This window comes from Oryx dammah, unplaced genomic scaffold (genome assembly GCF_014754425.2).
Source record: "Oryx dammah isolate SB20612 unplaced genomic scaffold, SCBI_Odam_1.1 HiC_scaffold_29, whole genome shotgun sequence".
Classification (NCBI taxonomy): domain Eukaryota; kingdom Metazoa; phylum Chordata; class Mammalia; order Artiodactyla; family Bovidae; genus Oryx; species Oryx dammah.
The window spans coordinates 16,429,415-16,456,774 of record NW_024070213.1 but is presented as its reverse complement, the minus strand read 5'-3'; the positions used below and the strand labels follow the sequence as shown (position 1 = coordinate 16,456,774).

The 27,360-nt window shown below is 51.2% G+C and overlaps 3 protein-coding genes, 1 long non-coding RNA gene and 1 other non-coding gene across 9 annotated transcripts in view; 3 read left to right on the top strand and 2 right to left on the bottom strand.

Annotated features, from left to right (window-relative positions):
- Positions 1-13,624, top strand: part of LPCAT3 (lysophosphatidylcholine acyltransferase 3) — a 33,718-nt gene extending 20,094 nt beyond the window's left edge. The window contains exons 2-13 of the mRNA XM_040235046.1: positions 7,573-7,680; positions 8,444-8,550; positions 9,236-9,329; positions 9,448-9,485; positions 9,861-10,039; positions 10,847-10,955; positions 11,506-11,592; positions 11,756-11,922; positions 12,343-12,490; positions 12,568-12,726; positions 12,858-12,980; positions 13,221-13,624. Of these exons, the coding sequence (XP_040090980.1) occupies positions 7,573-7,680; positions 8,444-8,550; positions 9,236-9,329; positions 9,448-9,485; positions 9,861-10,039; positions 10,847-10,955; positions 11,506-11,592; positions 11,756-11,922; positions 12,343-12,490; positions 12,568-12,726; positions 12,858-12,974 (1,313 nt within the window). The 3' untranslated portion in view covers positions 12,975-12,980; positions 13,221-13,624. The remainder of the gene's footprint in view (positions 1-7,572; positions 7,681-8,443; positions 8,551-9,235; positions 9,330-9,447; positions 9,486-9,860; positions 10,040-10,846; positions 10,956-11,505; positions 11,593-11,755; positions 11,923-12,342; positions 12,491-12,567; positions 12,727-12,857; positions 12,981-13,220) is intronic.
- Positions 13,625-13,812: 188 nt separating this feature from the next.
- On the bottom strand, positions 13,813-19,602 carry EMG1 (EMG1 N1-specific pseudouridine methyltransferase). 5 transcript variants are annotated; one of them, XM_040235049.1, is made up of 6 exons: positions 19,287-19,602; positions 15,278-15,379; positions 15,024-15,165; positions 14,632-14,690; positions 14,400-14,549; positions 13,813-14,084 (listed from the first exon to the last, which is right to left on the bottom strand). In XM_040235049.1, exons 1-6 carry the CDS (start codon positions 19,452-19,454, stop codon positions 13,971-13,973), a joined length of 735 nt encoding a protein of 244 aa, XP_040090983.1. In that variant the 5' UTR covers positions 19,455-19,602; the 3' UTR covers positions 13,813-13,970. The 5 variants fall into 5 exon arrangements, with proteins under 5 accessions (XP_040090983.1, XP_040090982.1, XP_040090985.1 ...); XM_040235048.1 differs by having other exon boundaries at positions 13,813-14,080; XM_040235051.1 differs by lacking the exon at positions 15,024-15,165 and having other exon boundaries at positions 15,232-15,379; positions 19,287-19,554.
- On the top strand, positions 19,535-24,324 carry PHB2 (prohibitin 2). The gene is made up of 10 exons (XM_040235047.1): positions 19,535-19,966; positions 20,144-20,228; positions 20,535-20,614; positions 21,494-21,678; positions 22,098-22,227; positions 22,321-22,424; positions 22,804-22,881; positions 23,195-23,271; positions 23,788-23,793; positions 23,979-24,324. The coding sequence occupies exons 1-10, from the start codon at positions 19,840-19,842 to the stop codon at positions 24,004-24,006; spliced, it is 900 nt and encodes a 299-aa protein (XP_040090981.1). The 5' UTR covers positions 19,535-19,839; the 3' UTR covers positions 24,007-24,324.
- On the top strand, positions 22,471-22,713 carry LOC120858987. The gene has a single exon (XR_005720009.1). It is a non-coding gene; the product is annotated as a small nucleolar RNA U89 (small nucleolar RNA).
- Positions 24,235-26,341, bottom strand: LOC120858753. The gene is made up of 3 exons (XR_005719940.1): positions 26,206-26,341; positions 24,615-24,721; positions 24,235-24,495 (listed from the first exon to the last, which is right to left on the bottom strand). It is a non-coding gene; the product is annotated as an uncharacterized LOC120858753 (long non-coding RNA).
- Between the last annotated feature and the right edge of the window lie 1,019 nt (positions 26,342-27,360).

Genomic DNA, 27,360 nt, shown 5'->3' with positions numbered 1-27,360 from the left:
GTAGATGGGGTTTCCAATGAGACAGTGTAGAGAGCATAGCAGAGCATTGGGACTGACTCTGGAGGTCAGCCATGTTTAGGAGTCAGAAGAAAAAGCCTTCAGTGAAAGAGGCAAAGGAGAGGTTGGTGCAATTTGTAGCCACCCTTTGCCAAGTCAAAGCTCAAAGCAAGCGGAGAGTAAGAGTGAACATTTAGGGATTTTCACAGGAGTTCAATAGTGCCACATCATCCAAGCCCATGACTTTGTACTTTACTGAAGTATTGGTCCATAGCAGATGGGAAATTTTAAAAACTGATCTGCACCACCAACTGAGAAGTGCTGCTCAGCGGGTAAATGAGCCAAACAGTGTGCTCCTAGGTACATACCCAAGAGAACAGAAAACATACACCACAGGAATGTTCACAGCAGCCTTCTTAATACCCGCAAAATAGAAACAACCAAGATGTCCATCAACTGCTGGTTGGATAAATGAAGTATGATCTGTCCAAACAAAGGAATATTATTCAGCCATAAAAAAATAATGGAGTGCTGCTACATGGTACAAATGAATCTCAGAAACATGACACTGAGTGAAAGAAGCTAGACACAGAAGTCCACATCTGGTATGGCTCCGTTTTTATGAAATACCCAGAACAGGCAAATCTGTAGAGTCAGAAAGTGACTTTGTCACCAGGGCCTGGAGAGTGACCACTAACATGGATGGGGTTTCTTGGGGTGGGGAGGGGGCAGGGGATGAAAACATGCTGGAATTTAGACATTCCAGTGGGGACATTATACAACCTTATGAATGCACTGAAAACCACCGCATCCTACACTCTGATGAATTTGATGGTATGTGAAATACATCTCAATAGAATAAGAAAAAAAAGAGGAAAACTGATATCTCAAAACCAAGGACAGAGAAACTTTCCCCCACCAAAAAAAAGACAATACAGAAGGAGGGACTTTTCCCTAGTGGTCCAGTGGCTAAGACTCTGCCCTTCTTATCAGGGGGCCTGGGTTCAGTCCCTTGTCAGGGAACTAGATCCCACATGTTGAAACTGAGACTCAGTGCTGCCAGATAAATAAATTAAAAAAAAAAAAAAAACAGAAGGAGCAGTTGAGGAAAGGAGGGAAGAAGAAAAGCCTGTTGATTTAGGGTGCTTTAACCAGGAAGATTAAGCCAAAACACCATTCCGTGTCAGCATTTCTCCAAGTGTAGTTCATGAGCTCCTTAGGGTCCCTGAGAACTTTAAAGTTATTTTCAGAATAAAATTAAAATGTTATTTGCTTTTGTCATTGGCACTTGACAGTGCAGAAGTGATGGTGGGTAAAACTCTGCTGGTCCCTAAGCACGAGTGGATGTGCGGATACCAAACTGAACCAGCATACCCTACATTCTTCACCACCACGCTGTCCGTCAAGAAAGGGCAGATCCAGGACTTCCCTGGCAATGCAGTGGTTAAGAATCCACCTTCCAGTGCAGGGCACATGGGCTTGATCTCTGGTCCGGAAACTGAGATCCCACATGCCTGGGGGCAGTTAAGCCCACGTGCTGCAAGTAGAGAAGAACTCGAGCCCCAACTACTAAGTCCGAGTGCCACAGCAAAGATCCAACGCTGCCAGAAAATAAATGCTAAAAAAAAACAAGGCGGGGGGTGCGCAAATCCATCCACTGTCCACTCATTGGAAAAGACCCTGATGCTGGGAAAGATTGAAGGCAGGAGGAGAAGGGGGGGCAACAGAGGATGAGATGGTTGGATGGCATCACTGGCTCAATGGACGTGAATCTGAACAAACTCCAGGAGATAGTGAAGGACAGGGAAGCCTGGTGTGCTGCAGTCCATGGGGTCACAAAGAGATACGACTGAGCAGCTGAACAACCACCAAAGAGTGTCCTGCATGAAGCATAAAATCTCAACCCTGAGTACATGTCTTTTTAACATTCTGTTTGAAGAAATGAGACACGTGCATGGAACACCCTCTGTCCCAAAGCAGAAGTGTCTCAAGGCAAAGCACCTGTGCACTTGCTCAAACTGCACGTGGAACTGACAGCTTCTCTTTCACAGACACCATTTTCAGGTGAAGGGATGACTGATAGACATACTGGTTGTTTAGACTGGGCATTTGGCAGATAGTTTCTTGGAAATGTGCAAAGTGAGCCTGTCACTTCGAGGAACATAACTGACAGTGTTTGTAATCAATGATAAATTTCAAGTGAAAATTTGAATTTTGCAAAACTTGTATTTGCTACCATGAGCTAGATAATTTCCCATTTTATAAAGACTTTTCTGCTGAAAATCAATGGTAATACTAAGAAATGTGATTTTTGGTGGGGGGGTGGATATTGCATTATAAGGATGTCTCAAGATTGAAAGATCTCCCTAACTCAGTGAACCAATATTTTACCAATGACCAATGCACACTGTTAAAAAACCAGACCTGGCTAAAAGATCTATTTATAGCTCCTGAGAGACCTGTGGTTTTTAATGTAACAGTGTGAAAAGCTCATTGATACGATTTCAAATTCCATGTTACAACTAACCTTTAAGAATCTACTCATTTGCTGAATTTTGATTTTCTGTATGCTATCAAAGACAGAATACCCAAAATTATCTGAAAAGGTTATTAAGATTCTCTTTCCAGCTGTATATCTTTGTGAAGCCAGATTTTTTTTTTTTCATATATTTTGGCCTAAATGACATATTACAACAAACTGAATTCAGAAGCAGTTTTGAGCATCCAGCCGCCTTCTATTTAGCAAAGGCCAGATATCTGTTAAAAAAAAAAAAAAAATTCTTTTCATAAAATGGTTTTGTTTTTGTTTAAATGGTTAACTTAGAAAATATAGCTGTTTTCATTGAGTACATTATTTGTATTAATGTGTAATAGGTTTATTATTTTTTTCATGAATTAATAATTTTAAAACTTTTAATTTTCTTTTCTTTTGCCTGTGCCGCATGGCATATGGGATCTTAGTTCCCCAAAGAGGGATCAAACCTATGGCCCCTGCAGTGGAAGGCTTTCAAGAGTGTAAAGTGATGCTAATTAACAAGGACCTCCTGTATAGCACAGGGAGATATATTTAATATCTTACATTAATAATAACCTATAATGGGAAAGAATCTAAAAAAGAATACATATATACACACACACATATATATATAACTGAATCAGTTTGTGTATACCTGAAGCTAACACAGCATTATAAATTAACTCTATTTCATTTTTTGTTTTTCATGATTCTTAAAACAGCAGTGCTGAGACCAAAACGTTTGACAGCGGCTACTGTATATATGCTGAGGGTGTTCTCGGAACTCTTGGTGTGGTGTTGGAGGTGGCTGTCTTCTTTTTGGTAAAACCAGTGTCAATACCTGGCTAAGACAACACATAGCAGTTCTAGTTCTGTCTTCTTCCTCACACCTGCCAAAACATGCTCTGTTTTCACTTCATCAAGGTCACATGAACCATTGCCTGATCAAACAGGGTCGTATCCTATTCCCAGAGAGCCCAGAAATAGCAATACAGGATGAGAGGCAAAGAAATTCATCAGACTTGAATGAAAGCAGTCCATTTCTGTTTCTTCACATGGAACTTCAGGGCCTTTTAGGATTAATGAGTAATTTCACAACCTTTAGATCCCAGAGAGGGAGGAACTCCACTAGCGATCTCAGTTAATAGATCCGAGTTTCTGACTCAGACGGCAGTGGAGCCTGAGGAGACGTCCAGCCACAAGCTGGGGAGACCAGCTGGGTACCTGCATTCCATGTACCGGGATCCTTGAAGCCAACGGTCCCCAACTTTTTTGACACCAGGGAGCAGTTTTGTGGAAGACAGTTTTCTCCAAAGACCAAGGCAGTGAGGGGTAGAGGGTGGTTTCAGGCTGACTCAAGCACATTACATTTATTGTGTGTTTTATTTCTATTAATATTATTATTACATCAGCTACACCTCAGATCATTGGATCCCGGAGGTTGCGTACCCCCTGCCTGTAGGGGCCAAGTTCAGTGCCTCCCAGCAGTCTGCTGTAGGGTAACAGCATAGTGAGTGCCTTCCAGTCTGCTCTTGGCATACCCATTCTAGTTTGGGAATCCCGAGTTTAGGGTGCAGATTTGATCTTCAACCTTTGTCCGCTAATAAGTTTCTGCAGGGTCCTCCTTTATTATTTTTTTTATATTTATTTCTTTATTTGGCTGTGCCAGGTTTTAGTTGTGGCATGCAATCTCTTAGTTGCTGCTTGTGGAATCTAGTTCCCTAACCAGGGATCAAACCCGGGCCCCCTGAATTGGGAGCACAGAGTCTTAGCCACTGGACCACCAGGGAAGTCCCCAGGGTCCCCCTTCAAAAAAACAATCAAATAGAAGAAACTGTTCCAGTGTGGCGGCCACATAAGCTCTAAAAAGCCTCCATACCGGGTTTAGAGAGCAAACCTCTGCCTGTTGGGTGCCATTCAGGGAAAACAGCAGCCCCCAGTCATCGAGCTCAGGGTTTTCTCCCCAGAACCTGCCCTGCACGAGGGTTTAGGAAGGCACAGCTTCTCAGCCCTGGCTGCCCATTAGGGCCACCCAGACCTACTGCATCAGACTGGCGGATGGGTGGGTGAGAGCTGCTTCTGTTGGTTTCTTTTAGCGATTCTTCAGGTGACTGTAGCCACTGTGTCAATCATCGGCTCTCACACAGCAGCACTGAGACTCAGAAGCAGCTTGTAGGATGACACCCTCCCCCCAAACAGCACATCCCCGATGGAATGAATGGCAGCCAGGCTCTGAAGCTTGCCGAGCTGAGCAGCAGCGGGGAGCAGGGTACCGTGTTGACAACCAGCTCCAGGTTGTCACAGCAACTCGCCCAGCACAGCTCCTTCCTCCCCTTGGCAGCTTCCAGAGCCTGGAGGCTCCACTGTTCTCTCTGATTATCTTCCTGTCCTTGGTAACCTGGCCTGCTGCACTCGTTTTCTTTTTCTCCCAATTAACCCATCTCCTTATCAGTGCATTTCCTGGTGTGCAGTCAGACTTCACCTGCATGGAATTCCTCACCCAACTCAACGCCCCCCCAAATACACCCAAAAATAGGAGACAGCGAAAGGGCCTTGAATGCCAGAACAGCTATTACGAGGGCTGGGCACTGAGTCTGCAAGGAAGACACCAAGGCCTTTGTTCTTGTCTTAGATCTCGTCTGTCTGTTTGTTTTGCACCTTTAAAACAAAAAGACTTCTAAGGCCTGCTGTAAATTAGAAGTAGGAAGAGCGACTATTCTTGGCACTGAAAGATCAAGAAGTGACTATAGATCCCTGAATAGCAAAGAAGGGGGCAGATAAGCATGGAAAATGGATATAAGGACTCAGAATGTAGGACAGTATGGGCACACCCCAGTAGGTCCTAAAGCCATCGTGCCTTTAGAACAGTTATGACCCAGATCACCAAGAAAATGCCCAGTTACATTCAATTTAAGGAGGCAGAGTAATGTGTGTTGTGTTTTTTAACTTCAAGCATCCCAGATGATGAAGGGTTTCAGTGATTTCAATTGGTTAAAGGTTTTTAACCCTTTAAATGCTTTAAAGGGTAAACTCTTAGCTGTCTGGAACTTTTTTATGAATACTCTAGGTAATTAAGATCCACCCTATTTGTTGTTTTTGTTCATTTATGCCCCTATTCCTAAAACATTAAAAATAAAAGACAAAAGATGTAAGGCATTTGGGTGTTTATATATACTTTCTAGTACCTGGGTCTGGTTCTTAGCAAATCTTGCTGGTAGTCCCACAAGATTTCTGCCCACGTGGTACATATGAGGCTTGTCGTATTCCTTTACTCATTCATCTGACTGTGAAAGGGTCACAGTTGCCTCCCTCCCCTCGACTAGCAGCCCTACATCACTTCACCTTAGGTGGCTAGAACATAAACCATTCCATGCCACCCCCTCCCTCGTTCTGTGCTCCATAAACAGAACGCTTGACATGTAGTGGGCACATAATAAACATCTGTCAGATGAATGAATGAGCGAATGAGCCAGTCATCCACAGAATTATCTACAGAATCAACCGTTTGCATGAAGCTATATATTTGATGAAGAGCCTAGCCCATTATGAGAGCAGCATTGCAAGGACACCAGTAGATCCTGCCACCGCGAAGAAGATAAATGTCTAATGCACTGTTGTGTGAAAAAACTAGGATACATAGTATACAGGTTGTGATCAGAAGTTGTTTTTTTTTTTAATTATTTATTTATTTGGCTGTGCTGGATCTTAATTCCAGCACATAGCATCTTTAGTTGCAGCATGTGGGATCTAGTTCCTTGACCAGGGATCGAACCTGGGCCCCCTTCATTTGGAACACAGAGACTTAGCCACAGGACCTCCAGAGAAGTCCCTGTGGTCATAAGTATAAAAAAAAAAAAAAAAGGTTATGGGAAAAATAATTAGGAGAACATCAGCTAACGTATAACATGATTATCCATTTACTCATTCACTTAATTCAGCACTTTATCTATGACGCTCATCTAAGCCTTGCAGTTAAGCAAACTCACAACTATATTACCAGTGATAAACTACCTGCAACTTAACAATTGAAAAGTTAAGAATTGCAGGGACTTCCCTGGCAGTCCAGTGGTTAGGACTCCAAGCTTCCACTGCTTGGTGCCTGGGTTCAGCCTCTCATCTGGGAACTAAGATCCCACAAGCCCCGAGATACAGCCCAAAATGCAAGAATTGCAGCAGCTATAAACCATGACTAACTCAAGAACACTAATTATGCAATGATAGACTGGGTTCCAAACAACAGGAGGGACCCCAACTCTCTACTCATGCACTACAGGAGGAAGGTTGCCAAGCCCATCAGCCAGATTTCATGATGGCTGATGTGAGGAACACTGGCTGTGAGTCTGCAGTAAAACAAGGCAACGTGTTAATTTTAGTTTAGGAACACCCAGTGTTGTTGACCCTGTTCGGTAAGCAGCCCTTGGCTGTGCATCCTCACGACCATCAAGAGATCCCCTGTAGTTCATTCTTAACCCTGGGACCATACCTTGAATCATGGCTTCAGAAGATATTTTTCCAGTATACCTAAATGGATTTATTAGCTTGGGCAGTGCCCAGACCTCAAGTGAGTGAGGAGTACCCACCTACTAACTGCTGTGCAACTGTGTATGCCAACAGCAACCCTGTCTGTAGCCAGGGATCATTTGTATTTATTCTCTTAATAATGTGACTGACAATACTCTGCTAGTGATGGAATTATAATAGATCATCAATGTGTAAAACGGCATTTCTGGGCACAGTTGGGCACTCTCAGTCCCTTATATCATCCAAGAAAAATGCAAGAGAAAGTTCCTAGCAATATTTAATAAGCGGTAAAGGAAACGTGGTCATAGGACCCAGTTTGTATTGCCTCAATATAAAACTAATATCTCCCGTGTTAAATTTGTATTTACAAAGAGGCTTCTTTTGATAATTAGGGGTGCTGTTGCTGTCTCTGTAGACATCCTTAGTATGCATGTTTTCGTTCCTCTCTGGGCTGGGTGTTATGCCAGATCAACTTCCAGAACAAACCCGGGAGGGCACCAGGCACGAGTAACCCTCTATTGCTCTTTCTCCCCATCCAGGTTACCCCTTGGCTTTATTTTATCGGCGTTACCTTTTCTACAAGGACAGCTACCTCATCCACCTTTTCCACACCTTTACGGGCCTCTCAATCGCTTATTATAACTTTGGTGAGTGAACCGAGTTAGCACCACAATTATAGGGAGCCTGAGAAGGAACAGACTTGAACAAAACGTCCTGGAGGGAATCTGATGGAGAGGGAAGTTGTGATGCTCTGGGAGCAAAGAGAGGGTTTTATGGGCAGGAACACAGCCTAGCTTCTCCCTTCATGTACATTTCTCTCCCAGATAAAAGCATTTTGAGAATGGTTACCCTTACCAGAGGGACTTCCCTGGTGGCTTAGCAGTAAAGAACCCACCTGCCAGTGCAGGGGACGAGGGTTCCATCCCTGAGTCGGGAAGATCCCCTGGAGGAGGAAATGGCAACCCACTCCAGTATTCTTGCCTGAGAAGTCCCATGGACAGAGCCTGGCGGGCTACACTCCATAGGGTTGGTCACAAAAGAGTCGGACATGACTTAGTGCCAAAAACAACAAAGCAACCCTTACAGATGCCATTCACAGAGAGGCACCGGTCTGTCTCTGCTGGGGCTGGAACTGGCCGACAGACCCAAGCAGTCCCGCCAGGAGCATCCCTTAGGCCCAACATCCAGAAATACAGGAGCTCCCTGGCAGTCCTGTATTTTTATACAGTTAATTTTCTTCCCTTCCTCCAAATCAGGAGGCTCCTTAAAAAGAAGAAAGATCCAAATACCAAAGTTTTTTTTTTTTTTTTTTCTGTATATATTCTTGTGTTCAGAAGTGTCAGGAAGTGTGGGAATGCAAGGGGGGTGGGGGAGAAACAGGCAACAAGGTGCTGTATGCTCCACACCCAGGAACCCAGCTCCACCACTCCCTGTGCTGCATCGTGCTGCAGTTCCTCATCCTCCGGCTGATGGGCCGAACCATCACCGCCGTGCTCACCACCTTCTTCGTCCAGATGGTAAACATGTCTCTCCCAGGGCAGCTCGGCTCATAGCCAGCCGGGCTCTGTCCATGGGACTTCTCAGGGGGCTCTCAGGGGAGGACGGGGGCTGGGGTGGAGAAGAAGCCATGGACCGGGAGATGCACAGCGACCCTCAGCAGGAGGCTCTGGGTCAGTGTCCAAAGGCCCCCGGGAGCATCCCTTGCAGGCCGCCCACCTTGCCGAGGGGCGGCCGCTGGCCCTCTGCCCTGGACCCCGCCATCGGGACTCTTGAGCCTGCCGGGATTAGCGCAGCCATTTGTGCACGAGGGGAGTCCCTGAAAGTCAAGGCAGGAGACCCACTTGGAGTGAGCTGCAGGATGTGAGCGTCTACGTTGTCAGTTTGGGAAAGTCCCCGGCAGTCCCATGGTTGGGGCTCTGAGTTCTCACTGCCGAGGGCCCAATCCCGGGGCAGGGAGCTGGGATCCCACAGGCCATGCAGTGAAGCAAAAGAAACAAAAATTTAAAAAAAAATTTTTTTAATCCTTTAAATACTCAGTTTAGCTCTCACTTTGCTGAGAAACCTTGAAGACATCCCTTCGCCTTTACAGGTTCAGTTTCTAGAACAAGAGAAAGGAAAAATGAAAGAATACCTTGGATTTCAGAGCAGGGGGTGATGCACTGTAGTGCTGGTGGGATAAATAAATACTTGCCCCTCTCCTAGGGCTACCTTCTGGCCGGATATTACAACACAGCCACCGGCACCTACGACATCAAGTGGACGATGCCACACTGTGTCCTGACCTTGAAGCTGATCGGTGAGTGGTGGGTCCCCTCTGACACCCATGCCCCTCCCATTCTCCTACCCACCCTCAGTCCACTGGCCACATCCTGTGCCCCCTCCCGCCGCTCCACCCACACCTTCTCTCTCTGCAGGTCTGGCTATCGACTACTATGATGGAGGGAAGGATCAGGTAAGCACCCTCCCTCCGCAGAGAGGTGGAGTTGTTTAACCCAAAGGGAGGACGATGGCTGTTATCATCAGGGGCGGGGCCTCCCCTCCCGCCCTCGGGCCAGGTGGTGTGATCATCATTTCTGACTGCCTGGGTCCAGCTCTTGTTCCCAGCCCAGATATCTGGCCAGGGAGGCCCTCAGAAGAGGGCAGCAGTTGGCCGTGGCTGAACTTACCCCACACACACCTACTTCCCCCTGAAGTACCGACTCCTCTCCATATTGTCATCCCCTCGAAGAGGTTCTGTTTGAAGAACCCAGTTCAGTGGGGCCCCAGGGCGGGGAGCCCTCACACTGGCTCTCGGGGTCCTGAACTCTTCGTTCTCTTCTCGGCACAGGACTCCCTGACCTCCGAGCAGCAGATGTATGCCGTACGGGGGGTCCCCTCCCTGCTGGAAGTCGCTGGCTTCTCCTACTTTTATGGAGCCTTCCTGGTTGGGCCCCAGTTCTCCATGAACCACTACATGAAGCTGGTGCGGGGAGAGCTGACCGATGTCCCAGGGAAGATACCAAACAGGTAATCACTCCCTTCATCAAGACCTCCGTCCAGGCCTCTCACCCGACACAAAGCCACTTCTGAGGTGACCTCCCAAAGGCCGGCCGCATTCTCTGCCCTGGGCCAGGCTCTCGCCCTGTGACCGGCGGCGCTCCGTGCCTGCTCACTGCAGGGAGTGGGCACTTTTCAGCTTGGGTCACTTCCCACCATTCCTCCCAACCCTGTGGTACAAACGTCAAAATACACTTTTATGCCACAGGATTTTGCCTGAAGCAGTCATGTCCCTGCCTTTAAAACCCACCTTCCCAGTTTAAAAAATGTTGATAAATACATCAAAATCTATGTATTTCACAGTCCCATGGACTGTAGCTGGCCAGCCTCCTCGGTCCATGGGATTCTCCAGGCAGGAATACGGGAGTGGGTTGCATTTCCTTCTCCAGGGGATCTTCCCCACCTAGAGATCGAACCTGGGTCTCCCACGTTTCAAGCAGATTCTTTACCATCTGAGCTATCAGGAATCAGGAAACTAATCAAGTTACCAGGCAGATCCCTTTGCTGAGAACTTTGGCCAGCCTGTGTCTGAGCATCGATCCAGCCAGGAGAGAAGGGAGCAGATCCAAAGCTGGGCTCTGTATCGGGCTTTCAGTCCCCACGTAGCCTGAGCACACCAGGGAGACCCAGAGGTCCGTTGGACCTGAGGGGAAGCACCCAGACTCAGGGTTTGCATGCTCCATCCTCCTGCCCAGCCGAGGCAGCGCTCGCCCTCGAGAAGGCCAGAGGGAGGGGCCTCTGCCATCACCCACCATGACCCCACTTGTCCCTTTCCAGCACCATACCTGCTCTCCGGCGCCTGGCCCTGGGCCTGGTCTACCTAGTGGGCTACACCCTGCTTAGCCCCCACATCACCGAAGACTATCTCCTCAGCGACGACTACGAAGTGAGTGCTTTGTCAGCAGCAGCGGCACAACAGCACCAGAGATACTCAGTGGCCAGGCCAGGACCCCCATAGATAGCTGAGAGGTGGGAGCACCACCCCCAGTTGCCTGCTGGGTTTGCTCTAGACCTAAGAGTTGGCATCCATCAGCCAGCACTGCACAGCCTCGCGGGCACAGGGCCATGCCGGGTGTGTATCAGCACCTTGACCTCCCCCTGCAGCTCAGCTTGGGCTCATTCTCTTTAACAGCCAGGCGACCCGGCCAAGCCCCTCCGGCCCTGGGCAGACGGGCACTAGGAGCTCAGGACCTGGGGAGAGATGCTGGCTCGTCTCCATCTCCTTCACTGACGATGAACGTGGACGTAAAAGCCCCCAGCGCCTGTGGCCTGAGTGCCCCCGCTCTAGGAAAGGAGGTGAGGCCCCGCTGTCTCGGGGCCTCTCCAAGGGGGTTCCCCTTGGCCTATTGCAGAGTAGTCAGCCACACGTGTGAGGGGGAGCAAGGCAGGGCTCCTGGCCTGGCGTTCCTAACCCACCCACGTTCTCTTCTCTCAAGAATGGCAGCTTCTGGTTCCGCTGCATGTACATGCTGCTCTGGGGCAAGTTCGTGCTGTACAAATATGTCACCTGTTGGCTGGTCACGGTGAGGAGAGAGGGGTGGAGTCACAGGAGACCAGCTTGGGGGGTAGAGAGGGGTGGGATCACAGGGGATGAGCCTGTTGGGGGGTAGAGGGGCGGGACCACAGACCACCTGCCAGGAGAGGGAGCTGGGTGGCGGTGGGACTCTGATGGCCTGGCTCCCTCAGGAAGGCGTGTGCATCCTGACTGGGCTGGGCTTCAATGGCTTCGACGAATATGGGACCGCCAAGTGGGATGCCTGCGCCAACATGAAGGTGTGGCTCTTTGAAACCAACCCCCGCTTCACGGGCACCATTGCTTCTTTCAACATCAACACCAACGCCTGGGTGTCCCGGTAAGTGCCCAGGGCAGGGATGTGTCATCATTTCTTCACCTTTCCCCACTTCAGGCAGACCCCTCCAGGCACTCTCACACCCCCAGCCATGCCCACTCTTGTCCCAACTCAAAGCCCCCCAAAACATTCCTATTATGTTTCAAAAACAGAAACAAGGTAGTTAGCGGCCTGGGTACAGGGCTGGCCCACCCCAATCTCCGCTGCAGCCTCGGCACTAGGCAGGCCATCCGTCATCATCCATTGTACCAAGCGGGGCCCCAGCTGAGCGTTCGTTCAGTCTGTTCTCTGTTTAAACCGTGACTCATCAGCTTGGCTGCCTTTCATTCTAAAGTGACCAGAGCACACTACCTTCCCGCCCCACTGGGGGCGCCAGGAGGCAGGATGGATCTGAGGCTCATCCTCTCTCACCCTTCTCTCCAGCTACTTCTTCAAGCGACTCAAGTTCCTCGGAAATAAAGTTCTATCCCAGGGCCTGTCGTTGCTATTCTTGGCGCTCTGGCATGGCCTCCACTCAGGGTACCTGGTCTGCTTCCAGATGGAGTTCCTCATTGTTATTGTGGAGAGACAGGTGAGCCTTCAGGATGGCGGGCAGAGGGGGCCTGAGCAGAGGAGCAAGTTTGAGTGAGCTTGTTCATTCCTCCCCAGGCTGCCAGCTTGATTCGAGACAGCCCGGTCCTGAGCAGGTTGGCCTCCATCACCGTCCTGCAGCCCCTCTACTATCTGGTGCAGCAGACCATCCACTGGCTCTTCATGGGTTACTCGATGACCGCTTTCTGCCTCTTCACGTGGGACAAGTGGATGAAGGTAGCCAGGGGCCTGCCCGCCGGGAGGGGAAGGGACTACTGAGGTCAAAGGGACTACTGAGGTCAAGCGGGCAACGGGGAGGGGGACAGTTCCAGGCTGTCATCTACCGCGGAGGCTGCGTGTCCCCACAGGTGTACAAGTCCATCTATTTCCTTGGCCACGTCTTCTTCTTGAGTCTACTATTTATATTGCCTTATGTCCGTAAAGTGATGGTGCCGAGGAAAGAGAAGTTAAAGAAAGTGGAGTAATTCCTGGTAAGTACACCTCCCTACAACTGAGCATCAACCATCAGGTCACAGAAGACAGCCATAGACTGGGATGGGGTGGGGGACGGGTAGTCCTGGGAAGATGGGGTGAACCTCACAGGGCCTGGCTTCTAGAAACACAGTATGGGACACGGACTGCTCTGAGGGGTGCCCAGAGGGAGCTGGAAGGGCTGAGGCCCGGGCACCAGGAAGTGATGCCAACTGGCCTCCCGCTTTCTCCCTTCGCAGGTGGCCCACAGCAGGACTGGCACACGAACGGCCCACCTCCCTTTGCAGCACTCCTCCTCCCTGGAGCACAGAGAACCAGAAACCAGGGTTTGGGAAGACGGGGCTCCCCAGCTGTGCCTGTGCCGCCGGCCACGTCTCCATTTGGGGCCAAAGGGGAAACTCTCGTGGGAGGAGCAGAGGGGCCCACGTCCCTCCTCTGGGCTCCCCCATGCACGTTGCCTTATCTCTTCCCCCTCTAGCCAGGAACTTGTGTTTTTCTTCTGCCAATTTACTATGATTGTATCTGTGCTGCTGCCTCCGCCCCCCCCATGGGGGGGAGGGAGGGGCAAGGCGCCGCCTGCTCCACTTTTCTACCTTGGACTGACTGTACCACATAAAATCACTTCAGTTCGTTTGGTTTTTCACGGCTGGCGCCCCGGCTGCTTTCTTTCAAACGCCCTCCACGTGTGCCATGGCTGAAACAATCAGGGCTCCCTCGTTTAGGGCACCAGACTGCAAACACCGTAACCTCATGGGGCTTCCTGAGGTCTGAGGGATTACACCAGGTCACAGCATTGCTGCTGAGTTTAGGAACTCTCAGAGGACAACCAGATTTACAAGAACAACGTTTATAAAACAAACAGATAGCAGGCATACAGCCTGGACTTCCGCAGACCCCAGTTTGGGTGCGGGGGTGGGGGTCTTCCAGCAGTCAACTAAGGACGGGCAGGAAGCAACGTTCGCAGTGTCTGTTGGGACCGGGCTCTGCTATCAGACGACCCCCCACGCTTCTTCAAAGGCAGTGGTGACTTTTGCACAGGTGAGGGCGGCAGAGAGCGGGTAGTTGCTGATGGACACCATCTTCTCTGTGTACTCCACGTCCACCTGAGGAAAGAGCATCCGTCAGCGCCTCAGTCGCTCCATCACAGGTTCAGCCCTGCTTTAGGGCAGAAAAACTGCCATCTCATAGCACTGTTTACCACCAGTGTGGGCAAAGGATGGAGAGGACTACTTCCAACCATGATGCACACCCCAGCGTTCCTCACAGGATGTGCCAGGGGCAGGAGGTGGAGCCCCCTCAGCTTTCTCCTTACTCTCTACCTCCCAACTCTTAAGGATCATCAAAATGCTGAATGCTCTCGGGATTCTGTGCTAAGCTTCAGCTCCGTGAAGGATCTGAGAGTTGAGCCCAGGCCTTACCTTTCCATGGGCAAAGGCCCCCACCACAAAGACAATGGGGTCACTGCTGGGCGCCAGCTCTCGCACATCACTGACGACCGGGACAGAAAAAGAAGTGCCAATTTTCATACACCCAACTGGGAAGTGGTCTGACACTGGATTCTTAATCACCTAAAGAAAAAAAATAAATAAAAATCAGCCCCAGAAACATTCCCAGAACACCACCTCCAACCAGTAGGTAACAACACCTCACCTTCAAGAGCTTCTGGGGGCCATCAGCCGCTCGAACGCTGAGTTTGTGTAAAAGCTGAACTAGGACAGAAAAACAGAGTTCAGAGCTAGGTGGAGACCCAGCTCATGCCCAGTGATTCAACCAGAAAACCCTTAGGTGAGCTGGGTTCCACGTGTTCCATGCATCCACACACCTGAGAAGTTCCCAACAAGTAGCTGCCAAGCACGAGGCTGGCTATGCAGTGACAGGCCCTTCTCCCTTCTCTGCAGCCGGGAACCCACGCACATGGGAAGAAAGCGCAGACCCCTGGTTCTGGAATCAAGTCACCTGACCCCTCCCCCACCTAAAAAACTGCACACTTTATTCCCCTTCCTCTTCCTCCCTCCATCAATTCTGCCAAGTTTCTCTCTCACCCATGAGGCCACAAAAGCGGTCGAAGGTTCTGGGAATTCGAGTCTGGGGGTTCACTTCAATCAGCACATTCTTCCGCGTGTGGATGTAAACCTGGAGCAAGCCCGCCCGGTTCAGGGGACTGTCCATCAGCATCAGTAAACTCTGAGGGAGGTGAGATGGAGACCAGGGCACAGTCAGGACAGAAAAGAAGCCCCACAGCTGCCTTACCTTCTGTCCAGAGGCCCCAGGGCCTGAGCTCCGCCCCTGGAGTTACCTGGTGAGCTATGTCCGGCCTCACTTCCCCAGGGTCCCGGCCATTCTTCAACAAGATGGACTTGTGCTTGTCACAGTTGAGCAGCTCATACGTCTTCCCCACCTGAGAACAGGGAACAAGAGCTACATAAGCTGCTTTTCCCTGGAATGCCGGTTCTCAAAAAGGGGTCCCCAAACCAGCATCATCTGAAAACTTGCTGAACAGTCAGATTCTCAGGCCCACCCCAGATCTATACATCAGATACTTGGGGTGGGGTGCCCAAATCCTGCAGGGGATCCTCTGTGCCCACATCTTCCCCACCCCCACCCCCATCACTGATCTTGGAGGAAAGAGGGAGGAAGAGAGCAGCCTATGATTCCACACACTTTAAACTGGATCTAATTTTAAAACCTATGGTTATCAAGCAAAGCCAGTGAGGGGTTCTGGAACTAGGCAAAAGTTAGGTTAGTGAGCAAGGCTGAATGCTTGTTTACCACAAAAGCATTACATGCACACTGGGCAAAACATACATGGTCACTACCCTCAGTCTGCTTAAAACAAGCATGCACAATGTGAAGAGCTGCAAATCTGAACAGGAAGAAGTGTGAAAACTCTAATGAGGCCAGAGGTAGTGGAACCAAGGAACATTCTCAGAAGTAAAAGAAAAGGGGGTGGTTCCAGGTTTAAGGTGTGTGAGCAACAGCTAAAAGAAACAGTTGCAAACTGGAGCCCTGAGGAGCATTAGGGTGGTTGGTAAAAAGTTTTAAGTACAAATACAGTTTTGAAAGGCTAAGTTTTTATGTATCAATACAACATTTCTATGTCTGGCAACATTTTGAGTTATGACTCCAAAAAGTTGAGGGGAAGAGGCATATAGATTTTGAGATTAACTAAGTGACATAAAAATGTCACAGAGAACAAAAACAAAGGGCCAAGAGCTAAGTCCACGGAACACTCTTGAATGTATCTGCATGCTCAGTTGTGTCCAATCTGTGACCCCATGGACTGCAACCCACCAGGCTCCTCTGTCCATGGGACTTCCTAGGCAAGAATGTTGGTGTGGGTTGCCATTTCCTATTCCAAGGACTTTCTTAATTATAGAAAAAAAAAAAAAAGAACCTCTTGAATAGATGAATCTAGTTTTGACTCATTAGTAAGTTATAACCAAGGTTTCGTTCTTTTAATGGAATAGAACAGAAAACATCAGAGTAATTCAAATGCAGTCATGGTAGATAAAGGACTATGAAACTTTCTCTTTCATATAGCTGAGTGTGCACACTGGCTCACCATGCAATTTTTTTCTTTTTATTGTGGGCTGTGGTTAATAAGCTTGAAAACCACTAATTAGAATAATCAAAGAATGAATACCATGTGTATTCTGTAGTAGGTACTGGAGATATAAGAATTTTTAAAACCTTATTCTCTGTCCTTATTATAGCCTTCTAGTGGAAAAGACAACCAACCACATGAATATTTAATTCAAATTGTGATAAACATGAAGGAAAACTAAATAGTTCACTAAAGGATTATGAGGACCTGATTTATACCAGGAAGGGAATCATTTCTATGAGAGAGTAACATTTAATAATTGAAGAATGAGTAACATAATAGAATCAATAATTGTCCAATGAATAAACATTAAGTAGGAATTAATGAGCCAAAGAGCTGAGTAAAGGGTGCTTGCAGTTACACAACATTATCTGCAATCGCCTTAAGGTATAAGAGAACTTAGTGTTTTCAAAGAGCTTAGAGGAGGCCAGTGAGGCTGGAGTACAAAGAATAAATGGAGAGGGGACTTCCCTGGTGGTCCAGTGACTAAGACTCTACACTCCCAATGCAGGCAGCCCAGATTAGATCCCTGGTGGGGGAACTAGATCCGGCATGCCACAATGAAGATCTCATGTGTCACAACTATGACCAAGCATGGCCAAATAAATTAAAAAAAAAAAAAGAAATAGAGCAGGCTGATGAGGCTGGCAGAAGCAAGAGGTACCAGCACAAGGAAGGCAAAAGCTAACTGTACAGAAGACTTCAACTTCAGCTTCAACGTCAGCAATGGATTTTATCACCGTTGGAGTATCATTAATGACAACTGGCCTAATTTACTCTGGAGTATGTTCTAGAAACTTTTAATTTAGCTACAACCTTTTCAGCTTCTTAATAAGTAACCTGAATCAGTAACAACTAATTCCAAGTGACAAAGATTATTCTAAATCCTTTACACACATTAACTCCTTTAATCCTCCCAACAATCCAGTAAAATAGGTACAAATACTATCATCCCCAAAGAACACACCAGGAAACGAAGTGGTTAAGTGAATCTGAGAACAGGCTGGAGGAATGAATATGTGAACCTATAATTAGGTTAGAAATATCAATTATAGAAGAAAATTAAAGGAAACCTGATTAGCTGGTCATTTAAAAAGTTTTCTAACTGCAAGCTTAATAAAGTGCCATAGTAGCTGAGGAAAGAAAGGTGGAAAAAAATTGCACTAGATTACTATGGAAATGTACTACTTTTAAAGCAATTTCATTACAATACCCCTGCAAAGTATTAACTGAGTTCTACAAACTGACTACAAACTTCTCAAGAATAAGACGCTTAAAGTAAGTGTAAGACCCTGGGTTAAAATTCAGGTCTGACTTCTCAACTTGTGCTGTTTCTTCTGGCTCTACTCAGTGAACAAGTTTAGCTCTAAAGGGCAAGAGAAAAAATGTCAAAAGGAATGAGAACACTGCATAAAGTTTTAAGAGAAGGAACTTCCGGATTTATTTAGGAGAAGAGCCAAATGATAGGTAAAAATAAAGACACGAACGTATTGATAACCTGATCCACGCAGTGTTTTGAAATGTATAGTAGTAATAAAGAATAACAGACACATTTCAACGAATCAAAACACTAAGTCCTTACAAATAAAAGGGTGGGCCGACTGAGCTAAAGGGCCTCTTGATGAAAGTGAAAGAGGAGAGTGAAAAAGTTGGCTTGAAGCTCAACATTCAGAAAATGAAGATCATGGCATCTGGTCCCATCACTTCAAGGCAAATACATGCGGAAACAGTGGAAACAGCAGCTGACTTTATTTTTCTGGGCTCCAAAATCACTGCAGATGGTGACTGCAGCCATGAAATTAAAAGATGCTTGCTCCTTGGAAAGAAAGTTATGACCAACCTAGAAACCTAGACAGCATATTGAAAAGCAGAGACATTACTTTGTCAACAAAGGTCCGTCCAGTCAAGGCTATGGTTTTTCCAGTAGTCATGTATGGATGTGAAAGGTGGACTATAAAGAAAGCTGAGCACCAAAGAATTGATGCTTTTGAACTGTGGTGCTGGAGAAGACTCTTGAGAGTCCCTTGGACTGCAAGGAGATCCAACCAGTCCATCCCGAAGGAGATCAGTCCTGGGTGTTCACTGGAGGGACTGATGTTGAAGCTGAAACTCCAATACTCTGGCCACCTGATGCGAAGAGCTGACTCATTGGAAAAGACCCTGATGTTGGGAAAGATTGAGGGCAGGAGGGGAAGGGGACGACAGAGGATGAGATGGTTGGATGACATCACCGACACAATGGACATGGGTTTGGGTGGACTCCATGAGTTGGTGATGGACAGGGAGGCCTGACTTGCTGCGGCTCATGGGGTCGCAAAGAGTCGGACACGACTGAGCGACTGAACTGACTGAGCTACAGTAATTACCTTTGCCCAGTAAACTTGTCTTGGGATGAACCGAGGAACGACGCGAAGTACGAAACCTCTCCCCTAAGACGACTTTGGGGTTAGGGTTATCACAGAATCCTGGTAAATCAATCGGAAGCAAGGATGTGAGCGGCACAGAGATTCAAGAGCAAAGAAAACGAGTACTACCAACCTAGGATGTTAAACGAAGAGGCAGTCGATTAGGCCACTCCTCCAAAAGCATGTTTCACCCGTCTCTGCTTTCTCCATCCATCACACCCTGAGCCCACCACCCTCACCACACCGGATCCCATCCCATCGATCCACTAGCTCTCCATCTCCTAGTCCAAGTCTACCTTGACTGTCTCCAGACTGGCTCCTTCCAGCACCACAATGAGCCTACGGCCTCCGATCTTGCTTCCCGCCCCAAGTCGGGGCCGCTTGGGCGCCACAGCATCCCAGTCCTCTTCCTGCTCCGCAGCCCGGCGCTCACGAGGTTGGAATGCACCACTGGGCGCAGCCATCTTGCATCCGGATCGGAAATTGTGTAACGTCCTTAAATTGGCCTCGAGCTCGCCCCAATCTCCAGCTTCCTTCCGTCTGCCATTTCGAAAGTGGGCGCTCGGAAATGGCGACAGCTCCGGGTCTAGCGTTCGCGAAGCCTCTCTGGGAGGGCAGGGTTCCAGAAAGGGGCTGGACTTCCGTATGCGTACTTCCTGTGCGCCCAGCTCCGGTCCGCTGTTGGCTGCGGGGAGGGTTTAGAAAGGAGCGCACTTCCGGTGCCCTTTCTCCCGCGAGCACCTGGGGCCCGGACCCTCGTGTGAAGGGTGCCATCAATAAGCGGGAGCGCGGTAGAGACGGGCCGGCTCCCCCTTCTTACCGCTGGTGCCGCCGGCCTCAAGACCGAACATGGCCCAGAACTTGAAGGACTTAGCGGGCCGGCTGCCCTCCGGGCCCCGGGGCATGGGCACGGCGCTGAAGCTACTGCTGGGGGCCGGCGCCGTGGCCTACGGCATCCGCGAATCGGTGTTCACCGGTGAGCAACCTGCGCCCGCTCTCCGGACTCCCGCCAACCTTCCCTGGACCCCTTCCCAGGACCCCTTCCCAGCCCCACCGAGGCCCCGCGCTCATCCAGCCCCTCACCCCGCCCCACCAGAAGCTGGCACGTACTCTTGAGCCCGGCCTGGACTGACCCCCACCCCTCTCCCTGCAGTGGAAGGAGGGCACAGAGCCATTTTCTTTAATCGGATCGGAGGCGTGCAGCAGGACACCATTCTGGCCGAGGGCCTTCACTTCAGGTAATGGCGGGCAGAGCTGACTGACCCTGACCCATCACCCTTGAACGTCGACCCACCAGTACCTGTAGTAAGACTGACAGCGAGATTCAGCGCTGCCTTTTCCCCTTCTCACCCCATCTCCCCGAACAGTGGTGCTGCCCAAATCTCCAGCAGCACATACTGTTATTTTCCGAAGGGAGAAGACAATTTCTCCTTGACCCGTGGTCATTAAGAGGAGTAGGTCAAGAAGAACGTGGTGAAGGAAAACCGGGCAGAACTAGTGAAATCGCAGCTTCCTAACCCCTCTCCCTGTTCCCTTCCCTCCAGGATCCCCTGGTTCCAGTACCCCATCATCTACGACATTCGGGCCAGACCCCGAAAAATTTCCTCCCCCACAGGCTCCAAAGGTAGGTCTGGGCACTGGGACGTCCCTGACAGTAAACACGGGAGCCTGGTCAGAGACTGGGGAAGATGGTAGTGTCAGATCCCTTGGGCTTTGGCTTCCACTTCGGCAAACAAGGTGTAATAAAAGCACCTGCTCCAGGGAGTAAAGCAGTACATTCTGAACATGCTGTGCATTTGCTCGTTTTCAACTGTTCCTCCCCCTAGTGTAAACTCAGTAAGAGCATTGTTTGTCTTTTGTCTTATTCACTACCTAGGTCAAAGCCTCGCTTTAAAACCTTTCTTTAACTGTTTGATTTATAATCTACTGGTACATTCTGTTCTGGGGAAACTTGGTCTCACCTATTCCCCAGGGCACCTATTCCCTCCTAGACCATTCACAGATGTGCCTTTGAGATTCCCCAGATCAACCCTTACACAGACACACACACACACACAATGAGGCAAGTAGCTCACCTATAATGTACTTTTTTGCATTATCTTCAGTGAAGGTTTCTTAAATTCCCAAAACCCTAGGCCTTAAAAATAAAGTATTCACAAAACAGTCTTTGTCCTCAAGTCCTTACTGTCTAGTTCAGGAGACCCGTGGTAATGATACAATGTAACAACTTTCAGTGAAGCGTCAAAAAAAAAAAAGCTTTTCTGGAGGAGAGGCCATGGGTAGAGAAGATTTGACCATGGACAAGTATGCACTTGGCCTGTGCTGAGTCACGTCTCGTCAGCCTCCTCACTCTCCTCCGCCCAAGGCCGTTCTGGGCCACGGGGCATTGCCCTACGTAGCCAGGGAAGCGCGCACAGGAGAAAATGCTTAGGCAGGGCGGCTTTGCCGAGAGGCCAGGTGAGCCCCCGTAGCCTCGCCCAGCCACTGCTGACCTCTTTCTTAGACCTGCAGATGGTGAACATCTCCCTGCGGGTGCTGTCCCGACCCAATGCCATGGAGCTGCCCAGCATGTACCAGCGCCTGGGGCTGGACTACGAGGAGCGAGTGTTGCCGTCCATTGTCAACGAGGTGCTCAAGAGCGTGGTGGCCAAGTTCAACGCCTCCCAGCTGATCACCCAGCGGGCCCAGGTCTGACTCCAGCTCCCCTTCCTTCCCACAGCATCAGCATTTCCTTCCAAAGCCGCGTGGACGGGCTTTTAGGAAAGGCAGCCCATTAGGAAAGGACTGTAACCTGAGGTCCCATACACCCAAAAAGCCGTGCTGATGGCCAGTGTGGGGAACGAGGGCCAGGCCTGGTTAGTGTCAGGCAGGGAGAGAGAACCGTGGTCTAGATCCGCACACACGGTTTTGGAAAGAGTGGAGCTTAGAAGTCCGTGTGACCGAGGCCTCTCCAGCTCTGCGGGCTCATTGAGGAAGTCGGAGAGCCTGTGTGCCCCTGCGGTGTTCCGGAGATCTGGGATTCCCGTGGTCATGGCAGCACGCCTTCCTTTCAGTTCTCCGGCCCCCTCAATGCCCCTCTCCCGTCCGCCCCCGCCCCCGCCCCCCAGGTGTCCTTGCTGATCCGACGGGAGCTGACCGAGAGGGCCAAGGACTTCAGCCTCATCTTAGACGACGTAGCCATCACCGAGCTGAGCTTCAGCCGCGAGTACACGGCCGCTGTGGAAGCCAAACAAGTGGGTGAGTCAGGCGAGGGCGTCCGAGGAAGCAGACAGGTGCGACGGGGTTCCCGCTGCCTCGCATCCCCGTGACCCTGATTCTCTCCCGCCACAGCCCAGCAGGAGGCCCAGCGCGCACAGTTCCTGGTGGAGAAGGCAAAGCAGGAACAGCGGCAGAAGATCGTGCAGGCGGAGGGTGAGGCCGAGGCGGCGCGGATGATATCCTTCAGCAGAAGCGCTCCCAGCGCAGCCCCTCCCCTGTAGGCTGGCTGATGAGACTTAAGGCGAATGCGACCGGTGCCCTTCGACCCCTGGGGGCGGGGGTTCCGAGTGGGATCTGAGCTTGGTGGGGCACCCGAGGGCTGGCTCCCCGCCACGAGGCAGATCAACAGCACGGCTGGCCTGGCCTCCACGTCCGCTGCTGCCTCCAGTTCCTGGCAGCTGCCTGCAGGGAGGCCGACAGGTGGGGCTGGGCACGAGCCACGTGAGCGCAACCTTGGATCTGACAGCCCAGCGGAGGGCCGAGGGGAGGAAGTAGGCAGGACCGGACCCGATTGAGATCTGGCCTCTTAGGGCCCCTTAACTGCATCCTGCTCACTTGGGAGAGGCCCTGAGCAAGAACCCAGGTTATATCAAGCTGCGCAAGATCCGGGCAGCCCAGAACATCTCCAAGACGGTGAGTGTGCACACATTGAAGGGAGGGAAGTAGAATCTTCCTTGTTCAGATTTCTGTTCAAATTGGCTTGTCTGACACACTTCCTCTCATCAAAAATTACTCCCCTGACCTTCTGTTCATGCCTCTTGTGGACCTAACCCGTCACCGTTGCTTGTTGCTTTGGATCCCTGAAAGAGCACAGAAACCAGGGCGCTCATCCCGGCATCCCTGTTCTAAACCCCAGGTGTTCCGTCAGTGGTTATTGAATTGCAGGGGTAGGAATCAAGGTCTTTTTTGCCTGGTGCAAACATTTGTCTCGTTTCCTGCCCTGTAGATCGCCACCTCACAGAACCGTATCTATCTCACTGCTGACAACCTCGTGCTCAATCTACAGGATGAAAGTTTTACCCGGTGAGAGACAGGGCCTTCACCTGGGTCGTCCACACAGATCAGGGGCCGGAGTCTGGCTGCTCGGGTTCTAGAACCTGTTACTAGCCTATTCATATGACCCTGGAAAACACCATTTCTCTGGATCAAAGTTAGAAAAGGGTGGTTGATAATTCCAACCTTGAGTCTCACAGGATTGATTTTATGAGATCAAATAGGATTGTTTGTGTAAAAAGCACTTTAATTGTAAAAAGTTCCCTTTCACCAAAAAGCAGTGAAAGATGGTTTCAGTCCTTGTCCTAGGGTGCTGCTCTAGGGCACCGAAGCATGCTAGGAAGACAGAGATGAGACCTGGCAGTGGCTGAGGGAGCAAGTCTCTTCCTTCCCAGAGCCTGAAACTCCGGCTTCCAGCAGGCTTGCCTTTTTCTCTTGGGAGGGAAGAGGGGTTAGAGCTGGATGGGGCCTGAAACTTGTCAATCACATGTAACTTTCTTTTGTCTTTCTGTGTTTCCTGTTTGTGTGGTGACCTGGTGTCCACAGGGGAAGGTAAGTAGTGGACAAAACCTTGTTGCTGTGGGGTTTATCTCACAGTACCTGCCTTTCCCCCACCAGCTCCTCTTTCTCACCTTCCTACCCACACACCCGTGGCCGGGGAGGTGGGGGTGGCCTGAGATGCTCTGCCTCTCACAGCATGTTCCCTAATCATGTCACCATCTGTCTCATTTCCACAGTGACAGCCTCATCAAGGGTAAGAAATGAGCCTGGTGACCAAGAACTCTGCCTCCAGGGAGGGAGTGGAACTGTTTCTGCCCTGGTGTTTGAGGAGGAACCTTGGGGCCCACCCCACCCCCACCCTGCTATCATGAGATGGTCCCTCTGCATCGCTCCTCCCAACCCTTCTGATGAGCAAAGACTGACCGCTTCTGGGGCAATGACTTTCCTCCCTGTGTTGGCCAGGGGTTTTGGGACAGTGTGATTTCTCAGTGATTTGCTACGGTGTTGATTCTTCCCTCGTGGTCCGGAGGTGATAACCACCACCCCAGGAATTCTCAATAAATTTTTATTACTGAAGCTGAAGTCAAAGCTTCCCGGTGTTTGAATGAGGTCTGAGGTCGGGAAGGCACTCATGGGGTAGCAAACATGCGCACGCGCACACCGCGCACTCCCGGGTCCTTCTCCGTCTCTGCCAGCAGGGGGCGCGAGGACGCCGGCGGGGGCAGGTCGGGAGAGCCAGGCCAGCTGCTCACCCTGTAAGCCCGCAGAGCAGGATCCAAAATAGGACCAGGGTGGGAACCACGGGCCTTGGGGTCCGGGCCCAGCTGCACTCCCCGCCCCGCCCTCCTAAACCGCATCTCCCCTTTGTTTACCAACATCTCCTTTTCTAAGGCCGGAGCAGCTGTGTCTTTGCTGAGCTAGACCAAAAATCTGACGATCCCAACAGGAGCTGCTTCCTTGGTAACAAGGGTCCACGCAACTACGGGGAGACTACTTGAGCTCACCAGAGGGCTTATGTGCTCAAACCCCCGCCCTGCGGATCATGTCACCTGCCCAGGCTGCCCGCACTTCTCAGCCAGGGCTTGCCCTCTGGAGGTGGGCTTCACTCCCACAGCCCTGCCCCCACCCCCACCCTCCAACCCGCAGACCAGGCGCCTCCTTCCTCGATGCTGCCCCCTTCCTCGATGCTGCCCTCACTGAGTGGGAAGAGAAAGGAGCCCACTGACTGTGCCCACGTGCCACCTCACCCATGTCCCATCCCTTGTATTAAGGGAGACAGGGAAGAGAACCAGAGATGGCTGGCACCTGGGCTGGAAGTGTGTGCACAAGTCAGGGAGGTCCCGGGGCTCACCTTCAGCTGCTTCGTGGCTTCTGAAGAAAGTAGATTAACTGCCCCCTGCTCACTGTCATGAAAGGGAGCTGGGAGCTCCAGGGGAGAGGTGAATGAGCCAGAGTCCAGTCCACGCTTTCATTTCCCTCACATCCCCGAGGCAGGAAGGGGATGGAGGTGCCCAGAGAACCAGCGATGTGTCCAGATCCCCTGGGGCTCTGAGGCAGCCATTTTGATTCCTCCTATTGTTTCCCTTTCCTAGTGACTTCCCCCATCTCCCCAAGGGTAAAGGTCAGAGGTTGCTGGTCCAGAGGCCTCCGTAGTCTTCAGGCCTCCCTGAAGGTCATTGCCGAGGGCACCAGCCGGGGGCCATCTTTACCAGACAGTGTTAGGAGCTTCACCATTAGACCATCCAACACTGTGCTGGAAGATGGACCCAGAGCCGGTCACAGACATCCAGGCTAGAGCTGGCCAGTCTCTCCAGGGACCCTGACCGCAGGCCAGCTGAGGTCTCTTGAAGGTCTACGAGCCAATCCTAAACTCCAGGTCAGCTGTGGGTCCTAGATCTTCCAGATGACAAATCTCACTGGGTTGGGGGAGGGGCTGGGGCCACTGTGTCCCTTCTGTGGGCAGCCAGCCAGCCAAGAGCCACCTCTCTCGAGGCACCCTCCGCTCAAGAAGAGGCTGGGGGGGTTTGGGAGTGGGGACGCCAGCAGCTGTGCGCAGGGAGCCCCAGAGGCGGTGGACGTCGCTGGCACTGAGACAGGGGCCTCCATCATTACCCGGCAGTATTAGAGACTCCCATCCAGCACCCAAACACTGCTGGGTAAGACGAGGGCCCCCACCCCGCCACCCATCCAGAGCCAGTCCTAGGCCCAGGCCCCCATCCCCCACCACCCGCGTCCCTGGGGACACTTCCGGGTGAGCCTGCAGCGGCCACCAGCCCCATCCTGGGTTGTTGATCCACTGAGGCCCGAGCGGAACTCCTGAAGCTTCCTGACCATCTCTTCACCCGGAGCCCCTTCCCCACCACCCCCAAAGCCAATCTCTGCCCCAACACATCAGCTCCCTGCCCTCAAACCCCCTCAGCAGTCCCTAGCCTGGCCCCAGGACCCCCTCCCAGTGGGCTTTACCTGTCACCAGGCCGCCTGGCCCCCAGAGAGCATGGGCCACGGAAAGCAAGGGGAATCAAGGCCTAGGATTCAAGGCCTCGGAGCCGCCCTGGCTCCACTCTTCCTTCTTCCTTCTCTCCTGCCGGGCAGCGCAGGCTCCTCACCTGGGCCCCGCCCGCCGCCCCTGCGCACAGGTGTGTCCGCCCGCCATAGGCTGCACCCCACTGCCTTAACCCCTTCCTTCCCAGTGCCAGCCACAGGCACCTCCTCCGAGGCCTAGTCACCCCACCGGAGGCCCCCAGCCTTTGCCACAGTCTCTCCTCTGCTACCTGCCTCCTTGGATCCGGGGCCCAGGCCAGGGAGGCCTTGTTGCCAGAGGAACAAAGGACAGGGCTGCCTTTGAGCCCCTTCTTCCTCCTTGGGCCTCACCCCACAGCCGCTCCTGCCCCCCCCCCCCCCCCAGTCCTTTCCCGTGAGTTCTCTGCCAGAGATCCTGAGGTCAGAGGGGACTCAGCTCTGCAGGGACTAGGTTCAACCCCCACCCAGAACATCCCCGCCTGCGGAGGGAGAGGGGTCTCTGAGGGGCACCTCCCTGTCCTCACCCCTAGTGTTGGGGCCTCTGCTGAGAGTCCCGAGTTCCTGGCCAGAAACCTCTGCACTGACCCAATTGGAGTTCTGTAGCCCTGGCCACAGTCCTCCACTCCACTCTTCAGAAGGACCAGGCACCTCCCCAGGCAGAGCCACCCCTGGACCCACCTCGAAGCCCAGGAGAAGACAAGTCCCAGCCTCCGGCAATTAGCCTAGGGCGGTTCGAGGGGTGGGACCCGCCTTTCTTTTGTGCAGCTCAGCTGGGATGAAAGGGTTGCTGGGAGAGGGGCCCTGAGGCCCACAGGTGATGCTCCACCCTCGCACCCCCTGGAGGGTGATGGCTCCAGGGAGCTGAGCTGCCTGCCGAGTTGCCCAATCCCAGCTCTCGGCCTCCACCCTTGTTTGTGTGCCTGCTAAGGTGCTTCAGTGGTGTCCCACTCTTTTGTTGCCTGCCAGGCCCCTCTTTCCATGAGATTCTCCAGGCAGGAATACTGGAGTGGGTTGCCATGCCCTCCTCCAGGGCATCTTCCTGACCCAAGGATCGAACCCAAGTCTCTTATGTCTCCTGCACTGGCAGCTTGGGTTCTT

Coding starts and splice junctions, on each gene's coding strand:
- EMG1 (XM_040235048.1), bottom strand. CDS start 19,454: ATGGCTGCGCCCAGTGGTGCATTCCAACCTCGTGAGCGCCGGGCTGCG. Junction 14,691..15,023: donor CCGCTTTTGTGGCCTCATGG/GTGAGAGAGAAA, acceptor TTTCTGTCCTAG/TTCAGCTTTTACACAAACTC. Junction 14,550..14,631: donor GCCCCCAGAAGCTCTTGAAG/GTGAGGTGTTGT, acceptor TTTTTTCTTTAG/GTGATTAAGAATCCAGTGTC.
- PHB2 (XM_040235047.1), top strand. CDS start 19,840: ATGGCCCAGAACTTGAAGGACTTAGCGGGCCGGCTGCCCTCCGGGCCC. Junction 19,967..20,143: donor CCGCGAATCGGTGTTCACCG/GTGAGCAACCTG, acceptor CTCTCCCTGCAG/TGGAAGGAGGGCACAGAGCC. Junction 20,615..21,493: donor CTCCCCCACAGGCTCCAAAG/GTAGGTCTGGGC, acceptor CCTCTTTCTTAG/ACCTGCAGATGGTGAACATC.